Here is a 21,443-nt window from a genome sequence, read left to right on the forward strand (position 1 = left end):
CTTTATTTACAAAAACAAGTGGTGGGCTGGATTTAGCTTACAGGGCATAATTTGTCCACACCTAATTTAGATGAAGGGAAGGAGCAGGTACTTGATTACTTTTAAATTGACTCTGTAATCCCATAGTTATAAATTCTGTATTTAAATGTCATACAGCTTCATTTCTCTCAGAACTTTTAAATTTTTGTTTTATTCACATATAAGGTTGTCAAGGTAGAGGTATAGACAGCCATCTTTAAGGTTTCACAATATTTGGAAAAGCAGTTTTAGCTGATTTTCAAGATTTCTCTTAACAATTGCGTCTTTTGATTTGCTTAGTCTAGTGTTTACCGTTAAGGACTCATTTATAAGTTTCTTAACTTTTGCTGTTGCTTAAATTTAATTTAAAAGCTTAAGAAATACTAGTGGTACTTGTAATTAAAACTTTAAATAATGTCAAAGTTGAAACTAACTTTTGGCTATCATTTAACTTCTCTCATCCTCAGCTTTTATAGCTGTAAAAAGATGATGTTATACTTGATGAATTCTGAAGTTCTTTCCAGTTCTGATACCATTTTATTCTGTGGTCTATGGAAGGAAACTCTAGTTTCTTTTTATTACAAAACCAAGTCTCGTTGGCTCTCTCCATAACTATACTCTTAATTTTTGTAAATTGGCCATCTAAAAGCCAAGATTTTTTTTGCCTCATAAAATTTAAATTCCCTCCCATTCAGATGAATCTGACTTGCAAATGTGTATGTAAATATGGTTTATTGACTATGAGGAAAAGCCTAGAGCTGGCCCGCAACAGGTTTGAGCCGGGACCCTCTCCAGGGAAGAAGTTTAGCATGTAAACCCGTAACTCCTCTCTACTTCTGTCTCCACCCGTCCTCCTGGTAGGACCCAACTTGTTAGGGGGACTTGAACATTTACTAACCTAAATCTTGAGGAAGTTACTCAGATTTTTATTTTAAATTCCCTGCAGAAATTCTGAAGCCTTTATTTGCAAGAACCTATTAGTTGGTCTAGGAAAGATGGTTTATGTGCTTTTACAATTAATGACTTGATTTACAGTGCTTACAAATAACGTAATCCTTTCTCCTTGCCATAGTATTTCCTCAAGACAGCTTATTTATTTATTTATTTATTTTAATTTTATTTATTTTTTCCCCCAAAGCCCCAGTAGATAGTTGTATGTCATAGCTGCATTTCCTTCTAGTTGCTGTATGTGGGATGTGGCCTCAGTATGGCTGGAGAAGCGGTGCGTCTGTGCGCACCCGGGATCCGAACCCGGGCCGCCAGCAGGGGAGTGCGCACACTTAACCGCTAAGCCACGGGACCAGCCCATTCCTCAAGACAGCTTATTTAAACCTGAAAGGATGGAGCATGATATTGGTGTTTCTATTTTTCTCCATTTCTAATTGCCATGCTTTCCAAAATTTATGTCATCATAACTTTGACTAAATAAAAAGTTTTCCTATTTATGACAAAGAGGAACATATGCCACACACGAAGTACAGTATGCATGATCTGTTTTCTGTCAAAAATAGGCCCTTCTCTCCATGTTCATCAGCAGATGGTTTTACTTCTTCCCACTTCCTTCCCCATTCTCATCCTAGTTACCACTTACATCGTTTTAATTTTTTGGCTGAGCTCTTATTCTTTTCAAAGAAAGAGAGTAGATTCATGGTTCCATCTTCTTTCCTCACCTCTTTCTTGGTGGGTTGGTAATATTGCTGCCTCTGTTCTTTCATGTATGACTAGAAGTGAATTAGGCTTGCATTCATAGTTTAATCTGGAAAACCCACGTTCTCAACCTTCTTTAGAAATAACTACTTTTAGCTTAAAAGCAGAATGCAAAAAAGCAGTAATTTAAAGTTGAATGTTTTCAGGTTATTGTAGCATTAGGTTAGCTTTGAGCTATTTGAAGGTAAAAGAAGAGAAGTTCTTTGATCTCTTTGAGAAAGGCTAGAAAATTGTCAAATCTGATTCAAAAGCAGAATTTGAAAATAACCTATAAATCTCAGTATGAGGGGCAAAAAAAGAGGAAATTTGGATAAAATTTACCTATTGCCTTAGGCAATAAACATATTACTTTGGGGAAAACAAAGCTATTTCTCTTACGCAGTTTTCATGTTGACAAAATAGAACAACACCATAAGCGATAATCCAAAGTAACAGATGCTGTAAAACCCTTACTTTGGCATTGGAATTTTTGTACCTTTCCAATTGAGTATGAGTAGATCTGATCTTCTGAATATTTAATTTATAAAATATGAAGCTGCTTAGTGAATCCCTGATTTTGGCATCATCCCACCCTGACCCTAGCCCAATTTCTCCTTGCTGCTTATTCTGAACCAAAATATTGCCTGATAGAACAGCCCTCTCTGAGTTACGTCCGATGTAGGTGGGTGCCTGTGACTTACAATTAAAAGTTGATGATGCTTTGGAGAAAAAAGCAGTTATTTTCATTATAACCCCAGTTTTGTATATATGTAATTGTGTATATTTAAATACATATGCATAATACCAAGGAAAAGACTAGAAGCAAAGACGCCAAAATAACGAGATGTTATCTCTCTTTGGTGGTAATACAGGCATATATACTTGTATATACTTTTCTGTATTTCCTAAAATTTCTATAGTGAGCATATAAAAAATTTTATAATTAGAAAAGAAGACTTAAAAAATGACTAGTAGTGTGAAATTTCAGCAAAACAATTGTTTAATTAACAGTGCTAATCACAGGAATAATCAAAAGTTGACTAAATAAGAACATACCACGGGCCGGCCCCATGGCTTAGCGGTTAAGTGCGCGCCCTCTGCTGCTGGCAGCCCGGGTTCAGATCCCAGGTACACACCGACGCACCGCTTCTCTGGCCACACTGAGGCCGCATCCCACATACGGCAGCTAGAAGGATGTGCAGCTATGACATACAACTATCTACTGGGGCTTTGGGAGGAAAAATAAATAAATAAAATTATTTAAAAAAATAGTAATAAGAGCATACCATTTGCTGAGAGTAGGAGGGATCCTTGGGCCGGCCCCGTGGCTTAGCGGTTAAGTGCGTGTGCTCCGCTACTGGCGGCCCGGGTTCGGATCCTGGGCGCGCACCAACGCACTGCTTCTCCAGCCATGCTGAGGCCGCGTCCCACAAACAGCAACTAGAAGGATGTGCAACTATGACATACAACTATCTACTGGGGCTTTGGGGAGAAAAAAAAAAAAACGAGGAGGATTGGCAATAGATGTTAGCTCAGAGCCCGTCTTCCTCAGCAAAAAGAGGAGGATTAGCATGGATGTTAGCTCAGGGCTGATCTTCCTCACAAAAAAAAAAAAAGGAGGGATCCGTATTGATAGAGCACATAATAGTTTTCATGGTTAGTAGTTCACATACACTACAACATTCATTCTTCTGTTTTAAGGAAGAATAAACTGGTCCTCAGAGAAGTGAAGTAACTTCTGCTGTCCTTGAACCCACATCAGCTAAAAGGAATAGAGTGTTGTAGGGCGCAGACTGACTGGAAAGAGAAGTAATTAACAGAGGATATCCAACCTAGAAGAACACCTGGCCATGGATAGTCTATAACTGCCACTTTGGTTTTGAGTTGATTACATGGGCATGGAAAGGTTGCACCACAGCCATCAGATCCTGGGCCCCTGCGGCAACCAGTGTCCTCTAGATCCTGGTGATCTGTTTGGCCCTGGCACCACACTAAAAAATAACGGGAATGTCAGCGGTAGGGCCCGAGAAGAGACTTTCCACTTAAAACTAGAGAGAACAGGAAGAAGATTCTCACCTCTCTCTTCTTGCCTTTACCCCTGAATTTCTCCAAATTGAAAAGTTCAAAGCATAAGAAAATTATAGAGGGGGCCACCTGGTGGCACAGTGGTTAAGTGCTCACGCTCCACTTCAGCGGCCTGGGGTTCGCAGGTTTGGATCCCGGGTGCGCACTGACGCACTGCTTGTCAAGCCATGCTGTGGCGGCATCTCATATAAAGTAGAGGAAGATGGGCATAGATGTTAGCCCAGGGCCAGTCTTCCTAAGCAAAAAAGAGGAGGCTTGGCATTGGATGTTAGCTCAGGGCTGATCTTCCTCACAAAAAAAAAAGAAAGAAAATTACAGAGATCCACACAGACATTCAAGTGCTCACTGAGTATTTTGCATGTGTGAACATTAATGAAGTATTTTCATCCTAATTGTGAATCTGCACCAGTGATGACTATTAACCTTGCACCTCTCCTATCCAGATAGTGTCTGCAGTCCAGTACTGCCACCAGAAGCGGATTGTTCACAGAGACCTCAAGGTGAGTCGTGGTGTCCTTACTAGTGTATGTTCTATTTGTGTGTGTTCAAGTCTCCCGGTGGGCATGACACAGATGAGGCACAGATTAGATCGTGTTATTAAATAAGAAAGAAATAAATCCTTTAACAATTAAATCCTTTTAATTAAGTTATGGTAAAGAGCATTAAAAATAAAGAAAAATGAGATTTATTAAAGTATTTTACATTTCAGTTAAGGTAGCTTGTAGTTGGTCTTTGCAGAAAAATCATCATACCGCCAAACAGATGGGGGCCTCTGAAAATATGTGCTCTCACTGGACAGTGTCCTCAAGGCCGCCTGGCACCCACCCTTCTCTGTCTCTCTAGTCATCATTCTCTCCTGTTAACAGGGGTGGCTATTTGAGACCTACTTCGCAGTCCTCTACCTCTGCCCTCACTCTTGGCATAGGATAAAGTTTCCTATTTCGCAGAGAAGATAGAAACACCAGGCAAAAACTCCCTCAATTTCCCAGGAGGCCCACAAACTTAGCTGTACCTATACCCATCCTTCACCTCTCAGAACTTTCCTCCTATTAACAGGACAGTGGGGGTGCCTCTGCCAACCTTGCCACTGTGTTCTGAGTCCTGTCTCCTGCCAGGGGCTGCTGCACTCTGTTTGTTGCCTGCTATCTCCCGTTTCTTCATCCACCCTCTCTCTACTGGCTTCCGAGCAACAGCATTTACAAAAATATGCTCAAGTCTATACCATCTTTTGCCAAAAAACCTCTTCACCTCAGCTCCCCTTCCATACCCACTTTTTCTCTCTTCAGCTTCACAGCCGTATTTCTCTAAACATTGTCTAGATTCTGTCTTAACTTGGTCCTTACTTCCTCTCTCTCCTCACATAATTGTCATCGATTTGCTTGTGCCTCTCCTCACCCCCCCTTGTCACTTTCACATCCACTCTAGTAGCTGCAGTGACTGCCTATATGTTGATGACCCCTAAATCCATGCCCGCAGCCAGAGCTCTCTTCTAGAATGCAGTATCCAGCTGACAAAAGGACAGCTTTGCGTAAGTGTTCCCCAGGCACCTCAGGTTTAGCAAGTTCACAGCTTAAACACTTCCTTCCTAAACGTGAATATTCATTTCTCATTCTGGTGGTTGATGTCCCTCAGGTCCCTCTCTCTTCTCTGCTGTGCCATCCACTCAGTCCCGAGGTCCTTTTGCTACTGGTTCCTAAATATCTCTTAAATGTGCTCTGTCCCCATTACCACTATCCTAGTCCAGACTACCAGCATCTCGTACTTGATTACTACACTAGCTCCTTGCCTGGTCTTCCCTGCTTCCAATTTTGCCTTTCCCTCCCATGTCTGTTTTCTGTATTGCAACCAGAATGGGCTTTTACAAACACAAATAAGATTGTCATTTCCCTGCTGAGATGACTCTTCAGTGGCTTCCCATTTCCGTTAGGTTGAAAACTCAAATTCCCTGACTACAAGTCATTCAACTGGCCCAGTGTGATTCAGCCATGGCCACATCCCCAGCCATCTCTCTCTCTGCATCTCTCTCCCACAGCTGTCTTGCACTTTCTTGAGCAAAACATATCCTCTCACTTTCTGGGTTTTCAGCCTCTTTATTCGGCCTGAAATACCTTTCATCAACTCACCCACTACTGTCAGCTAAACCTCCAGGCAGCAGCTTCGATTTCACCCCCTCTAGGAAATCATCCCGCACCTTGCAGTGCTGGCCCCCCAACTCCCCACACCTCCTCTGCCACAGCACTTAGGTCAGAGAGTGTAGCTGCTTATTTTTCTGTCTCTCCCCTTCTAAACTGTGAGCTCCTTGAGGGTAGGACCCTGTCTGTCCTGTTTGTCATTATAATCCAGACACTAATATAACACCTGGTGTGTAATTGCCACGTAGTAAGTGTTTATTGAAATAAATGAAAATGACTGTGATTTGTATCTCAAATGAGGTTTAGGATTCTCCCCTACTGAATAATAGCCATTAAACAGCTATTTAGCAGTTTTTGTGAAATGTGGCTATCTGCTTACAGGGATTATCTTTTTTTTTTTTTTGAGGAAGATCAGCCCTGAGCTAACATCCATGCCAGTCCTCCTCTTTTTGCTGAGGAAGACTGGCCCTGGGCTAACATCTGTGCCCATCTTCCTCCACGTTATATGGGACGCCGCCACAGCATGGCCTGACAAGTGGTGCCTTGGTGTGTGCTCGGGATCCGAACCCAGGCTGCCAGCAGCGGAGCGTGCACACTTAACCGCTATGCCACGGGGCCGGCTCCTATCCATTTTTTTAAAACCCCTTAGTATTCTTTTTTTTTATTTTTTGGTGAGAAAGATCAGCCCTGAGCTAACATCTGCTGCCAGTCTTCCTCTCTTTGCTGCGGAAGATTAGCCCTGAGCTAACATCTGTGCCCATCTTCCTCCATTTTTTGTATATGAGGTGCCGCCACAGCATGTCTTGATGAGCAGTGTGCAGGTCTGTGCCTGGGACCCGAACCTGCAAACGCTAGGCTGCTGAAGTGGAGCGCATGAATTTAACCACTACACCACCAGGCTGGCCCCCCTTAGTATTCTTAATTCAAAGAGCTATTTAAAGGTTTTTTTGATTGTGGGCATTTGTTGTTTAAATTAGTGCTAGAATTAATCTATACCTTGTGTCTGTTATTGGTTATTAATGTGTAAAATTAGGAATTCTGATTTCTCTCTTGTTTTTTTCTCATTTTGTTCATTAGGATTTATCAGCTTTTTATCATTATAAGAAGCTTTTATGAAATGCCTAATTCTGTCACAGTTCTAATTATATTTTGGTTAAATTGCATTTTTTTCTTGATGTTTTCCCTCTAGGCTGAAAATCTATTGTTAGATGCTGATATGAACATTAAAATAGCTGACTTTGGTTTTAGCAATGAATTTACTGTTGGCAGTAAACTGGATACGTTTTGTGGCAGTCCTCCGTACGCAGCCCCAGAGCTCTTCCAGGGCAAGAAATACGATGGGCCAGAAGTGGACGTGTGGAGCCTCGGTGTCATTCTTTACACTCTAGTCAGTGGGTCACTCCCCTTTGATGGACAGAACCTAAAGGTATAAGAACCAGTTGCATTCATCTTCTTCAAAAAGCTAAAAGAATTTTATAAAACAATAAGGGTTAATATTTTAATGTTATATCAATATGAGGGGTTTCAGTCTGTTTTTTGAGTTTCTTTTTTAACCTAAAAGTTGACTCACTAATTTTCTTTCCTGTCTACTTCCCCAAAGGAACTGAGAGAGAGAGTGTTAAGAGGGAAATACAGAATCCCTTTCTACATGTCCACAGACTGTGAAAACCTTCTAAAACGTTTCCTGGTGCTAAATCCAATAAAACGAGGCACTCTAGAGGTAATTGCATATGTGGAAATAAATGACAACTTTGAAGAGTCTTTAAACTATTTTTAGAACTTTGCTTGGTTTGTATGACATATTGAATACTATCCTGAGGCTTTCTAAGCAGCAATTGAGACATTAAAAACATTTTTTTAAGTTACCTTTGACTTATAATCAGTGAAATGTTGAAAATAAGTTTTCCTAAGTATTCTGTGATTATCAGAATGTTTTATTTTATGCTGCTAATGAACAGTTCACCTTTCAGCAAATCATGAAGGACAGGTGGATCAATGCAGGGCATGAGGAAGATGAACTTAAACCATTTGTTGAACCAGAACTAAACATCTCAGACCAGAAAAGAATAGGTAATTACTCTGTGCCTGCATGCTTGTATGTGTACAAGTAACATATTTCTGTTTTGACTCATGTATATGCCTAAAATGGGAATAATGAGAAGTTACACATGTTATATCAATCAGCCTATCTGTTTGTTATATTTAGGAACTTAACCTACAGTTTCCTTGTAATAGCAGTCAGTAATTCAGAAATAAGCCAACTGCCCATTTATGTTAGAAAATGTATAATTTTGGGGGTCAAATAAAGGAAACTATTTTACCCTGTAACACTGATTTCCTACCCAAATGAAACACATAAACTATATTATGCCCTTCTTTTAGATATTATGGTAGGAATGGGATATTCACAAGAAGAAATTCAAGAATCTCTTAGTAAAATGAAATATGATGAAATCACAGCTACATATTTGTTGTTGGGGCGAAAATCTTCAGAGGTAAGAGTAATAGAGAAAAAGCTAAAATGTCCTTTATGTAAATTATCAGTTTATGTAAACTCTTTTCTTAGTTTTCATTTTTTAAATATGTATAACATGTAGTACGTTGTTTTTTAACTTACCTACAAATAACAAATTTAACTCCTATGACCATTATGAGCCACTATTTTAACTCTAAGATGATAAACTTTTTTTTTTTTTTTTTTTTGGTGGGGAATATCAACCCTGAGCTAACATCTGCCAATCCTCCTCTTTTTTTGCTGAGGAAGACTGGCCCTAGGCTAACATCCATGCCCATCTTCCTCCACTTTATATGGGATGCCACCACTGCATGCCTTGCCAAGCAGTGTGTTGGTGCGCACCCGGGATCCGAACCAGCGAACCCCAGGCTGCCGCTGTGGAACATGCACACTTAACTGCTTGCGCCACCGGGCCGGCCCTAAGATAATAAACTTAATGGTGGTTATTGTCACAAACTTGGCTTTCATAAGTTAACCTATAGTCATTAATAGTTTAGAAATGATATCAGGTATCACATGAAGTAAATAGAACATTTTAAGTTATTTGAAAAAGCCTATAAAGAAGATCATAAATACCTATCCTTTTGTGAGTTTTTCCAGTGGTCAGAAAAATACTTTTGCCTGAGTTTAGGGTTGTCATTTTGGTACATTGTAATTCTTCTCTCTAAATAAACTGTTTATGAGCGGTTTGTGTGTTATGAGAAGTTTAGTTTCCTAATAAACTATTTGGGTTCGTGTTGTGGTTTGCTCTGTTTTTCTCATTTTCTCTTAGCTGGATGCTAGTGATTCCAGTTCTAGCAGCAATCTTTCACTTGCTAAGGTTAGGCCAAGCAGTGACCTCAACAACAGTACTGGCCAGTCTCCTCACCACAAAGTGCAGAGAAGTGTTTCTTCAAGCCAGAAGCAGAGGCGGTACAGTGACCATGGTAAGTTTGAGACCATTCCAGTGTGTTCACTTGGAGTCTCCCCTTACACAAGAGGCCTCCTAATGTTGGAAAGCATCCTTTTGCTTAGGGCCTGTAGGGGCTGGGGATTGCCTTGATTTCTCTTCTTGGCATTTCTTTCATAACAGCCCTATAGGTGCTAGCGTGGTTATCTCAAGGCTCTGATCTCCTTGGTACATTCACTGGGCTTTTGCTGGGTAAGGCTTAGCTGGGTGGAAACCTTAGCATTCGCTCCTCTGCAACCCCTGCTTCAGTCTCGAGTTCTCTGTTCACTCTCTTCCCCATCTCTGCATCAAATTTACTTTCTAGAACAGCACTGTCTAGTAGAACTTTCTATGTTGATGAAAATGTTCTATATCTGTGCTGTCCAATAGAGTAGCCACTAACCACATGTGGATATTGAGCACTTGTACTGAGGAAATGATTTTCAGTTTTGTTTAACTTTAAATTTATATAGCCACATGTTGCCAGTGGCTACCACATTGGACAGCACAGCCCTGGAGAATGTATAGTACCCCAGTTTTGCCTTAATTGATTTGAATTTCTGACCTGTGTCATTTTCAGCCACACTCTAGCTGTTGGAATGTCTAAACACTCTCACACTTAAAATTTTCACCATAGAGATTCACTCAAAGATTCACATAGAGGTGAATCTTTTATGAGACTTAGGACCCTAAAGTACTGGTATGCTTACCAAACTTGACGTTATTCTGTCTTCCGGGCACCCCCATATATTGGAATCCAGAGACTCTAGCGTGTGTATGTTTATTCGCCTGTAACTGTGAATATTAATAGTGCAGGTATTTCCTTTAATTCTAGGATTAAGAAACCAAATCTATGTTGGCCTGGTCCTAAGTTTTAAAAATACATCCTCACGTGGAACACCCATTTATCTCTTATTCAGGTCATTTCCCTTCTCTGGACATTGTCCACCTCCATTCTTTCATCTTGAGATTTGGCACTTAGAACTGCACAGAGCATTCCAGGTGTGGACAGCTTTGGTTTTGTACCAAAAGTGATGACACTGTGCTCGGTTTCCATTTCTCTTCCTGCTGATGCCACCTCTCTATGTGGTTTGGGCTGAAGCACGTTTTACTGATACTGTCAGTAAACTGTCTACATGTCTGCTATAACTGAGAGCTCAGAACCTGTTCTGACGCCAGGATTTGTGCTCATGGCATTGGTAAATCAAGTGTTGATCTGGGTCTCTGTCTCTTTTGTGTTCATGTTAATTGCTAAAAAGGAGGGGTTTTCAGTGCCTTGTGGACTGCAGGGCAATTGGCAAAGTGCCTACATAATGCTGTAAACTGCCTAGTTTAATGGAAATTGTTCCTAAATCCTAGAAAAAAACCTGGTAGTGGAGTTTTCTCATATCTCTAGTGTCTATCTTTAATAAGTTAATTCTTCCTTAAGCACATAGATTCCATCTGGATTGATGATGCCTTTTTTCCCCAGCTCAGAAAATTTTAGAGCTAAAAAGAGCTTTAGACATGGTGTCATACTCTCACCAAACCCCCATTTTATCATTAAGAATAGGAGAGCTCACCAAGTCTCCTGAGATTACATACAAATTAGAACACCTGGGAAAGAAGCCAGGACTCCTGATCGTTCCTTTGGCTCTGTCCACTAACCCACCCATTTCCTCTTGGAGTAGTCTTTTTATAATAACAGTTATCCCTCCTTCTTGGAGCCTCTAATATTAAAAAGAAGTTCATAAAAGCATATTTCCAGAAATCCATGTACATAGAAAATCACTGACCCAATTCCACATTCTTTTTTATTCTTTAGAGGGATGAAGGTAGTGTGGTCAGCAAAGGAAAGATCTGATTATGCCTCTGGCACTGTTGTTTTAAGTGCTAAAAATGGGATAGGTTCTAAATACTATGTCTAGTAAAGCACTTCTACTTGATACCAAGTGAAGGCAGATGAGCCTATAACCAGACCAGCTTTTAGCTTGTCCTCCCACCTCCTCTCATCTCTCTCCTTGTTCCCTACCTCTAAATGCCAATGATTTATATATGTCTGCTTCTGTAAAATCACAACTTAATTTTTATCTGTGGTTCTTAATTTGGGTCTCATGTGAACCCCCTGTATGTGTGTACATGTTTTTCTAGGAAAGGTGATCTTCATCAGATTTTCAAGGAGTTCTTTGTCTTATATATATAAAAAAAGGTGAAAAACACTTGTTTATTAATCAGTAAGTGGTACTAGGGCAATTTGGTAGTTATCAAAAAACAAATAAATTTGCATCCATTTTTCTCACATCTTATACAAGGGTGGATTCCAGTTGGAAGGAAGATGTGAATATAAAAAAATAAAGCCGCAGGAATATTAAAAGAAAACATGAGATAATTTGCTTTTAACTTGGTCTAATGAAGGTCTTTCTAACTATGGCCCCAAACACTAAAAGCCATGAAAGAAAAGACTTAACAAATTTGACTAGTACATAAAAATCACATTTCTGTGTGATACATCCACACCATGGAATACTACTCACAATAAAAAGAAACAGACTATTGATACATGCAACAATTTGGATGAATCTCAAGGAAATTATGCTGAGTGGAAAAAAAAAAATCTCAAAAGGCTACATAAAGTTGATTCCATTCATATAACATTCTTGAAATGACAGAATTACAGAGATGGAGAGCAGATTGGTGGTTGCTAGGGTTTAGGGAAAGGGGTTGGAGTGGAAGACAGGTGGCTATTGCCATGAAAGGGTAGCCCACAAGATCCTTGAGGATGAAACTGTTCTGTGTCTTGACTGGTGGTGGTCACAAGAATCTGCATATGTGATTAAAAGTGTGTAGAACTAAATACACACAGACACACAAATGATGCAAGTACAACTGGGGCAGTCTGAATGAATGAGGTCAGTGGATTATATCAATGTCCATTTCTATTCAGAATCTCAAATCTTAAAAGATTTTGTATTTTCTAAATAGAAATGAAAGTTTCAAAGTAAATCAATAGTAATCCTAAAAGTTCAGAATATTATTAGACATCTCATGATATTAAGAAGAAAGATAAGCATTAAGGGTAATATCACTTTATACTTGGTTAATTCTTTGGTTTATGTGTTAAAATTGCCAAACTAAGAGGTTAATTGTTCTCATCCTATAAATAAAATCAAACCCTTGTTTACTTTTAACTCTGTTCCAAATAGATTTACCATTTAGATTTTTGTCCAAGAAGTAGCTTTTCTGTACCCCACACCTACCCCCTTTTAGACCTAAAATGTAAAGTCGCTTCTGTAGAATAAAGGATGAGCATTTGGTGCCATTCCTTAAGATTACCACTGGGCATCCTATATAGTGAATCTTGTTCGTTTCCAAAATTCTTTGCATTCTGAATCTCCTGTGCTACTGTCAGGGTCTCCAGATGGTTTATTGCAGGACAGCAGTTAATTGTTCACCCAGGATGTCCCTAGGCACACCCCTCCTGGGGTGTGACTGGGAGCCTCCGCCCACTTCCTCCCTGTTGCTTGCATGGGGAACATGCTTTCCTCTCTCTCTTAGTATCACCTTTCCCTGTCTACTCACATTCCTGTTTATCTAGAAGATTATGAGTGCTTTAAAAAAAATCCAAGATAAAACTTCAAAAGAAAGGCCCATAAGTCTGTACTGTTCTGTTCCAAAAGGTGAAGGCATCTCTTGTACAAAAAAGGATGTGATTCACTCAGATGTACCAGGTGAAGCAGTTCATTCTGCATGATGTGTGTGCATCAAGTTAGTTTGATTAGTTATCTGTACAGTAACACCCCCTGAAGATGTTTCCAGTGGACAACTGTCCCTGAAGATATTTCCAAAGGACAACTGTACAAGCTTATTAATAATAAAAGAAACTTTAGAAAGTTAAGGACTAATAAGTAAAATTTCAAAATTGAATTCATTGCCCAGGGAGAACATTATACATGAATGGGAAACATCTTAGAGGATTTTACTGTCTTTATATTTTCTTAGATGAATAGTGATCTTAGGTCATCTTACAAAATATATTTATTTTCACAGAATAAAATGTAAAACTATATTCTGACTTTTAAAAAGTGAACTCTTTATTTTAGCTGGACCAGCTATTCCTTCAGTTGTGGCATATCCGAAAAGGAGTCAGACCAGCACTGCGGATAGTGACCTCAAAGAAGACGGAATTCCCTCCCGGAAATCAAGCAGCAGTGCTGTTGGAGGAAAGGGAATTGCTCCAGCCAGTCCCATGCTTGGGAATGCAAGTAATCCCAATAAGGCGGATATTCCTGAACGCAAGAAAAGCTCCACTGTCCCTAGTGTAAGTGTTTTTGAACTGTAGAGCATTCTTAGGATTGTAGGGTTGAAATGAGACAGACGTTTTGCTCCTGTGTTCTCGTCTGTCTGGAATGCCCTCTCCACTAGGCCACCATGCCCAATCTCAACCTGTAGAGATCAGTTACTGCCTTGAAGGTATTTCTTGTAGAGCCCCATCCCACTAGATAAGTGATCAGATCTTTTATGTCAAGGGCTATTTCTGGTTATTCCACAAACATCTGCTGAGCTTTAGATTGTGTCAGGCACTGAGGGATGGAAAGACCTCATAGTCTAACAGAGGAAATAAATAAAACCAAATGATGACCATGCAGACAGGTGACTGTAGACAGGAGCCTAACAGAATCTGTACAGGGCACTGGGAGGTCTGACTGCCTGTGGTCCAGGGATGTGGTGTTTGCATTGCATCTTTAAAGGGCTCTAACAATAAAAAATGTTGACTGAGTCCATACCATGTGCCAGGGACTGTGCCAAGTGCTTTTCCATGTCTTCGGTAAATTTTAAGATGAAGAAAAGTTAGATAACTGCCTAAAATTACAGTGTTAACCTGAATCCATCTCATAATCCCTACCCTTAACAAAATCTTCCCAGTAAGTAGGTAGTATTTGTTAAATTAAATTGAATCCATTGAGTTTCAGAAACTTTTCCATGAATTGAAATGTGTTCTATCTGACCTAGGACTCCTAAAGCAATTTTAGAAAGAATTTGGAGATAATGAACAATCTTAAGGATATTCTGTAACCACATTTTTTCCTACAAAGTTGACAATGACACAGCCCTCCCCCACTCCAAAAAAATCCTAGAGTGAGGAACTCATGTGGAAGGTCTGCTGCTCCCTTTGGGAGTCTTTCATTTGACTATTCTGGGGATAAGAGTTCATAAAGGAGCCCAGAGGGTTTTGTCTGCTCCATCCTCTGACGTTGTGCTTTATCAGACTAAATGCTGTGTGAAAGATTTTTTATTTGGGCTTCCTAATGCCATAAAATTGGATTGTCATTCCATAGCCCTACAATTTAAATTCAGCCTCTACCATTGGTTGACAGTTACCAAAGGAAGGTAAGGACCTGTTCTCTGCCTTCATAACTTTCCATCCCTATCACCCTACTCATCTGCACACTACCCTTTTGAAAATATATCCCAAGCATTAACAGTCACCCATATTTGATTATTTATGAAGGAAAAAAGTAAGATTATTATAATTTTTTCCTGTTAGTCTTAGGAGTTTCCCTATACATGGTCTGCTCATGCTGTATTAAAGATAGCTACTTTTATCTTTGCTTAAAATTGTTCTTACCCGATAAAATTCCTTAGCTGTGACTTTTGTTCCTTGCTTTTTAATTTTGAAAGTATTAGCTTTTTAAAAATTGATGTGAAATTCACATGACATATAGTTAACCATTTTGAGGCATACTATTCAGTGGCCTCTAGTACATTCACAGTGTTGTGCAACCACCACCTCTCTCTGGTTCCAAAACTTTTCAACACCCCAGAAGAACACCCTATACCCATTAAATAATGACTCTCCAATCCCCCCTCTCCCATCACCTGGCAACCTCTAATCTGCTTTCTCTCTTGATGGATTTGCTATTCTGGATATTTTATATAAATGGACTCATATAATATGCAGCCTTTTGTGACTGGCTTCTTTCACTTAGCATAATATTTTCAAGGTTCATCCAAGTTGTAGTATGTATCAGTACTTCATTCATTTTTATATGCCACAGTTTATCTGTCTATTGATGGACATTTAGATTGTTTCTACCTTTTGGTTATAATGAATAATATTGCTATAAACATTTGTGTACAAGTTTCTATGTGGACTTATGTTTTCATTTCTCTTGGATATATATCTAGGAATGAAATTGCTGAGTCATATGGTAATTCTATGTTTAACTTTGTAAGGGGCTGCCAAACTGTTTTATACAGCTACTGCACCGTTTTACATTCCTACCATATATGAGAGTCCTATATTCCACATCCTTGCCAATACTTGTTATTTTCTGCTTTTTTATTACAACTGTCCTAGTGGGTGTGAAATACTTCATTGTGATTTTGATTTGCATTTCGTCAATTTGCATCTTTCCGTGTGCTTGTTGGCCATTTGTATGCCTTGTTTGGAGAAATGTCTATTCAAATCCTTTGCCCATTTTTAAATTGGGTTGTCATTTTGTAGTTGAGTTATAAGAGTTCTTTATATATTCTGGATAGTAAACCTTTACCAAATACATGATTTGCAAATATTTTCTCCTATTTTGTAGGTTCTCATTTCACATTCTTAATGATGTCCTTTGATGCCCAGAAGTTTCTAATTTTGATAAAGTCCAGTTTATCTATTTTTTCCTTTTGTTACTCATGCTTTGGGTGTGTCATATCTATGAATCTCTTGTCAAATCCAGGGTCATGCAGATTTACCCCTATGTTTTTTCCTAGTAGTTTTGTAGTTTTAACTCATATTGATTTTTATTACTTTTTATTTTATTTATATTTACCTTATATTTATAATCCTTGCTTTTTAATTTTTTATTTTGAAAGTATTAGCTTTTTTTGTGTGTGTGTGAGGAGATAAGCCCTGTGCTAACGTCTGCCAATCCTCTTCTTTTTTTTGCTGAGGAAGACTGGCCCTGGGCTAACATCCGTGCCCATCTTCCTCCACTTTATATGGGACGCCGCCACAGCATGGCTTGCCAAGCAGTGTGTTGGTGAGCGCCCGGGATCCAAACCGGCGAAACCCCGGGCCGCAGCAGTGGAGTGCGCACACTTAACTGCTTGTGCCACCAGGCCGGTCCGAAAGTATTAGCTTTTAAAAACAGTTGCTCTCTCTGTCTTCCTACTTTGTGTTCATAAGTAAGTAATCCATGAGTTATCACTTTCTGGATTATTACAGCCAACTTTTCAGAATTCCTCTGCCACAGCCATTTTTCATTCTTTCTGCCAAGAGAGAGGGCAGCGGTTGCTGCCTCCACTCCCTTTTCTGATCTTTTGGCCAATACTATTGATATTTTAGTGTAGGTTTATCTGAAGACTATTTGTGTTTATTTAGATGAGGGTTTTTTTTTTCCTCATTGTATTACTAAATAGTTTAAGACAAAAATGCCCTTTTTTTAATAGAGTAATACAGCATCTGGCGGAATGACACGGCGAAATACTTATGTTTGCAGTGAAAGAACTACAACTGATAGACATTCAGTAATTCAGAATGGCAAAGAAAACAGGTATGAAATTTCACCTGTTTCCAAGAAAATTTGTTTTTCCCAAGAGAAATTGAAGCATGTTATTTCTCAGTTTTTATAATCAAAATTCAAATAATAATGGTAAGTATTCTCTAATGGTAAGTTAAATTTGAATGCAAATTTTTAATGAGACGCTAGAATTCCAAATTTCTCTCATTATCCAGAGCTTATCCTCCTGGCTAGCTGTGCATGATGATTGAAAGGATTGAGTTAAACCAGGGAGCTTTCCCAGAGGAGATAGATAGTAAACTATATTTTACTTGTCGAATAGTGAATAGGGAAGTGGAGATTATTTTGTGTACATTAGTAACTTGAACAAAGGCTGAAAGGGAGAAGGGTAAGGACCTGAGGCAGGGAGCCACGCCTCTGGAGGATGTAGAGCACGAGGTAAGGTGGGTGAGCCTTCAGTTACAGGTCAGCAGTTTGCCAGAGGGACCAGGTGGACAAGTAGTAACACAGGCTCCACCTTAAAAGAGACACACTTAATCCCAAAGAAATGGAGAGTGCAGTCATCTGAATGATTTTAATCTGGTAGAGAGGCAAGCATACATAGGATAAATGTGATTTAAAATTCTAACAAAGTAGTATGTCAATAAGGAGTGAGTCGTATGCAAACAACTTTTGGGGTTACAAAATAAGAGATATGTAGAGTCAGAAAAGTGTGATTAAGGTGATGAAGTAAGTCTAGAGACCATGGGGTAGAGTTAGTTTGGGGGAAGAGAAAAAAGAGAAGTTGGATTGGTAGAGTAATTAGATATATTGTGTATAAAACAAATTTCCCAGGCTAGCATGGATCTTCTTTCTTTTTGAAATAGTGTATAAACTAAATTCATAGTGGTAAGATAAGGTCAAAGTGAGCAGATAAGGTTCTGGAGTAGAAATCATAAAATAAATTCACATCATCTTTCATTGTCCCTTGGCCTCTTGACTTGAACATTGTTTGATCATGTCACCTTCCCATGTCTAGCATCAAAATTGTTTCTTTCTTTTTTTCTGACATTTACTTTCTGAAATTGCATTGTAAGGTTTCTGTTTCCTTTAGACTTCATTAGTCAAATGAAATGTTTGATCATTAACTGCTATGACAGCCTGAAGCAAAAATTCTTCTTTCCTCCTCTTCCTTGAAAACCAGACTCTCATTTCCCTTTTCCACAGACCACTTAAGTTTGAATTGATATGAAGGTGAAAGCTTGTTATGTAAGATTATGTTGATGATCCATTGAATTTTTAGAAATATTTATATTCCAGTATTCTCTTTTCTGATTCCTGTGTGTGTATTGTTTTAACATTGTCTTTTTCCTTATGATTAAAAACTGTTAATAACTTGAGTATAGCAACTGGGCTAGATAGCTTACAAGTAATGATTGATATATTTATTCCTTAATAAGTAGTCTATTCTCTGGTAAATTTTCCTTTATTACAGTTACATTCTCAAATCTATCAAATTACTTCTAGTTCAAAGTGATTTAGTAGAAGATTTCATTAGACAGAAGTTTCTAATATGTTATGGGTTTTAGTCTATAGAACTAGAAAAATCTTGTTTCATGACTTTTTACAAATTCTTCTAAATTGTTGAACTATCAGATTCCTTTTAAACTTAGAATGTGCGATTTTCTGAGGTACAGACTCAGACTTTTTAGAAAACTGTTAAGACCAAGATCTGCTATCTGCTCCCCTGCTTTGTGTTTGTGTGTGTGCGAGCACATGCTTTTCTTGCTTTCTTTTTTTTTTTTTGAGGAAGATCAGCCCTGAGCTAACATCTGTCACCAATCCTCCTCTTTTTGCTGAGGAAGACTGGCCTTGGGCTCACATCTGTGCCCATCTTCCTCCACTTTATATGGGATGCCGCCACAGCATGACTTGACAAGCGGTGCGTCAGTGCACGCCTGGGATCTGAACCCCAGGCTGCCACAGCGGAGCATGCACACTTAACCACTCTGCCACCGGGCCAGCCCCAGAGCACATGCTTTTCTAATTCTCCTTCCCTACAATTATTCAATTCACTCTTTGGAAACGGTTTTAAGAATTCTCTAACTTCTTTGGAGTCATTACCTGTCTATTTTCTACCTGCAGACACCTTCCTCATTAGGGCTGTCTATGTTCTAAGTGCAGACATCTGCCTCCTTAGGGCTGACTCCTCCTTATCCTGACCTGGGCCTTTGCCTCTGTTAGATCAATCATTTAAATACTTTGCTTTTGAAAGTGTTGTCTTTATCTTTAGTCAAACAGAGCCTCAGGGCCAAACCACATAAGACCAGGGCCTATAATTGTAATAATATCTAGATTTTCTTTTTCTTTCTATCTTATGAATGAATTGAAAAACTGGAAAATTATTGGAGATTTGAGTGCCAAACTCGTGGTCATATTTTTTACTTTCAGTTAAGGCACTAAGTGTGACAACTTTCTCATCCTTAAAATAGATGCTTGAGTCATAAATTAGATGCATAGATGACTTCTTAGGCAGATTGTTGCTTTTTCTTCTTCCATATACATATCTTATTCCTTGACTAAAATACTAGTGAGCTACAGGATGCCTGGATTTATTTTAAATTCTGAAAGAAGGACATTAATTTCCATTTTTAGCCTTGAATATGTTGAACTTTTTCTTATATATATGAGTGTTTATATAGAATTCCAACATGAGAATGATCATGACTAATAAAACCTGTATGAAAGTTTAAACCAAAAGCTACATATCTTAAAAGCCCTTCTTCAGCTATCTTCAAAATCCTACTTTGAACATGGGGTGATGTTTTAAAAGCCTCACCAAATGTATTCTCTATATTGCCACCAGCAGTATAATTGATTTTTTGTGTGTGTGTGTGTGTGTGTGTGTGAGGAGGACTAGCTCTGAGCTAACATCCAATGCCAATCTTCCCCTTTTTCCTTGAGGAAGATTGGCCTTGGGCTAACATCCATGCCCATCCTCCTCTACTTTATTTGGGACACCGCCACAGCATGGCCTAGCAAGCGGTTTGTCAGTGCGCACCCCCGGCCGCCACAGCAGAGCACGTGCACTTAACCACTACGCCACCGCGCAGGCCCCATAATTGATTTTTACTAAGTAGTTTTTTCATTTTAAAATTAATTTTATTTATTGATTCTTACTAATGCAGTCTTTCTGTTTTGTCAGCTCTGCTGTGTGAAAAATAAAGCTAGTCAGTGGTGTCTGGGATAGGGGGAGGTATAGATTTTGGCAAATTGTTGCATTGGCAGGAGCACACATGACTAATTTTCTAAGTAAGACTGTTTTGAAACGACACATGCTGAAATCCAGCCTACTTTCTGCTGTAATCCTCCTGATTTAATTATTCTACCTCCTTCTGATGGCAGTCTCTGAAACTTGCCCAATTCCAACATTAACTAATAGGCAGGAGAAAGTGTAATTACATCTTCAGTTGTGTAATTCTGTCAAAATCATGTACGTTTATAGTGAGTCTTAAACCACTTAGCACAGACACTGACACACAGTGCTCAACAAATATTAGCTTTCATTATTATAATAAACTGTTCAGATGTGAATGTGAAGAATTTTCTTTTCTTTCTTTCTTTTTTTTTTTTGGTGAAGAAGATTCACCGTGAGTTAACATCTGTTGCCAATCTTCCTCTTTTTTTTTTTTTGCTTGAGGAGGATTAGCCCTGAGCTAACGTCTGTGCCAGTCTTCCTTTGTTTTATATATGAGTCATTGCCTCAGCATGGCTGATGAGTAGTATAGGTCCGCACCTGGGATCCAAAACCCCGAACCCAAGCTGCCAAAGCGGAGTGTGCTGAACTTAACCACTAAACCACCGGGCCAGCCCCGTGAAGAATTTTCTTAGTTTACATTGACTATACCTAATCTCTCAATTTATTAATGTTGCTAACCAAGCCGTATAACACAGACGCTCTGTCCTCCTTTTTCATATGCTTTTAGATATCTATAGGAGACTACTGAAAATGTATTGAGGGCCGGCCCCATGGCTTAGCGGTTAAGTGCACGCGCTCTGCTACTGGCAGCCCGAGTTCAGATCCCAGGCACGCACTGACGCCCCGCTTCTCTGGCCATGCTGAGGCCGAGTCCCACATACAGCAACTAGAAGGATGTGCAACTATGACATACAACAATCTACTGGGGCTTTGGGGAAGGAAAAAAAAAAAAAAAAGGAGGAGGATTGGCAATAGATGTTAGCTCAGAGCGGGTCTTCCTCAGCAAAAAGAGGAGGATTAGCACGGATATTAGTTCAGGGCTGATCTCCCTCACCAAAAAAAAAAAAGAAAATGTATTGATTTGAGGAATCCCAAAGAAGTAGTGTGATGTTGTTATAATAAAGCACAACAGAATCTTTTCAAAGAAATTTTAGGTATTTGATATCATAGGTAAAATTTTAAAATGGTAAAGTGGCTCTATTATTTTATCCATTTATCCACGTGTCCTGCATCAAGACACAGGGATTGAGCCGAGAAGGTTTGATCACAATTAACACATGTATCTTTTGGATTATATTTTTAATTCTGCTTTTGCCCAATCACTGAGTATGCTTTGAATCAGCAACCAAAA

At 39.1% G+C, this 21,443-nt stretch overlaps 1 protein-coding gene across 11 annotated transcripts in view; it reads left to right on the forward strand.

Annotated features, from left to right (window-relative positions):
- The window catches only part of MARK3 (microtubule affinity regulating kinase 3), a 110,653-nt gene that overhangs the window by 74,791 nt on the left and 14,419 nt on the right, over positions 1-21,443 (forward strand). For 5 of the 11 annotated variants that reach the window (XM_058567768.1, XM_058567770.1, XM_058567772.1 and 2 more), the window contains 8 exons: positions 4,233-4,289; positions 7,111-7,347; positions 7,522-7,641; positions 7,880-7,991; positions 8,304-8,416; positions 9,209-9,362; positions 13,444-13,661; positions 16,784-16,887. In XM_058567768.1, coding sequence (XP_058423751.1) covers positions 4,233-4,289; positions 7,111-7,347; positions 7,522-7,641; positions 7,880-7,991; positions 8,304-8,416; positions 9,209-9,362; positions 13,444-13,661; positions 16,784-16,887 — 1,115 coding nt within the window. The remainder of the gene's footprint in view (positions 1-4,232; positions 4,290-7,110; positions 7,348-7,521; positions 7,642-7,879; positions 7,992-8,303; positions 8,417-9,208; positions 9,363-13,443; positions 13,662-16,783; positions 16,888-21,443) is intronic. The other 6 variants (XM_058567769.1, XM_058567776.1, XM_058567771.1 and 3 more) reach the window with 3 other exon arrangements.

Source organism: Diceros bicornis, chromosome 24 (assembly GCF_020826845.1).
Source record: "Diceros bicornis minor isolate mBicDic1 chromosome 24, mDicBic1.mat.cur, whole genome shotgun sequence".
In the NCBI taxonomy this organism is placed as follows: Eukaryota; Metazoa; Chordata; class Mammalia; order Perissodactyla; family Rhinocerotidae; genus Diceros; species Diceros bicornis.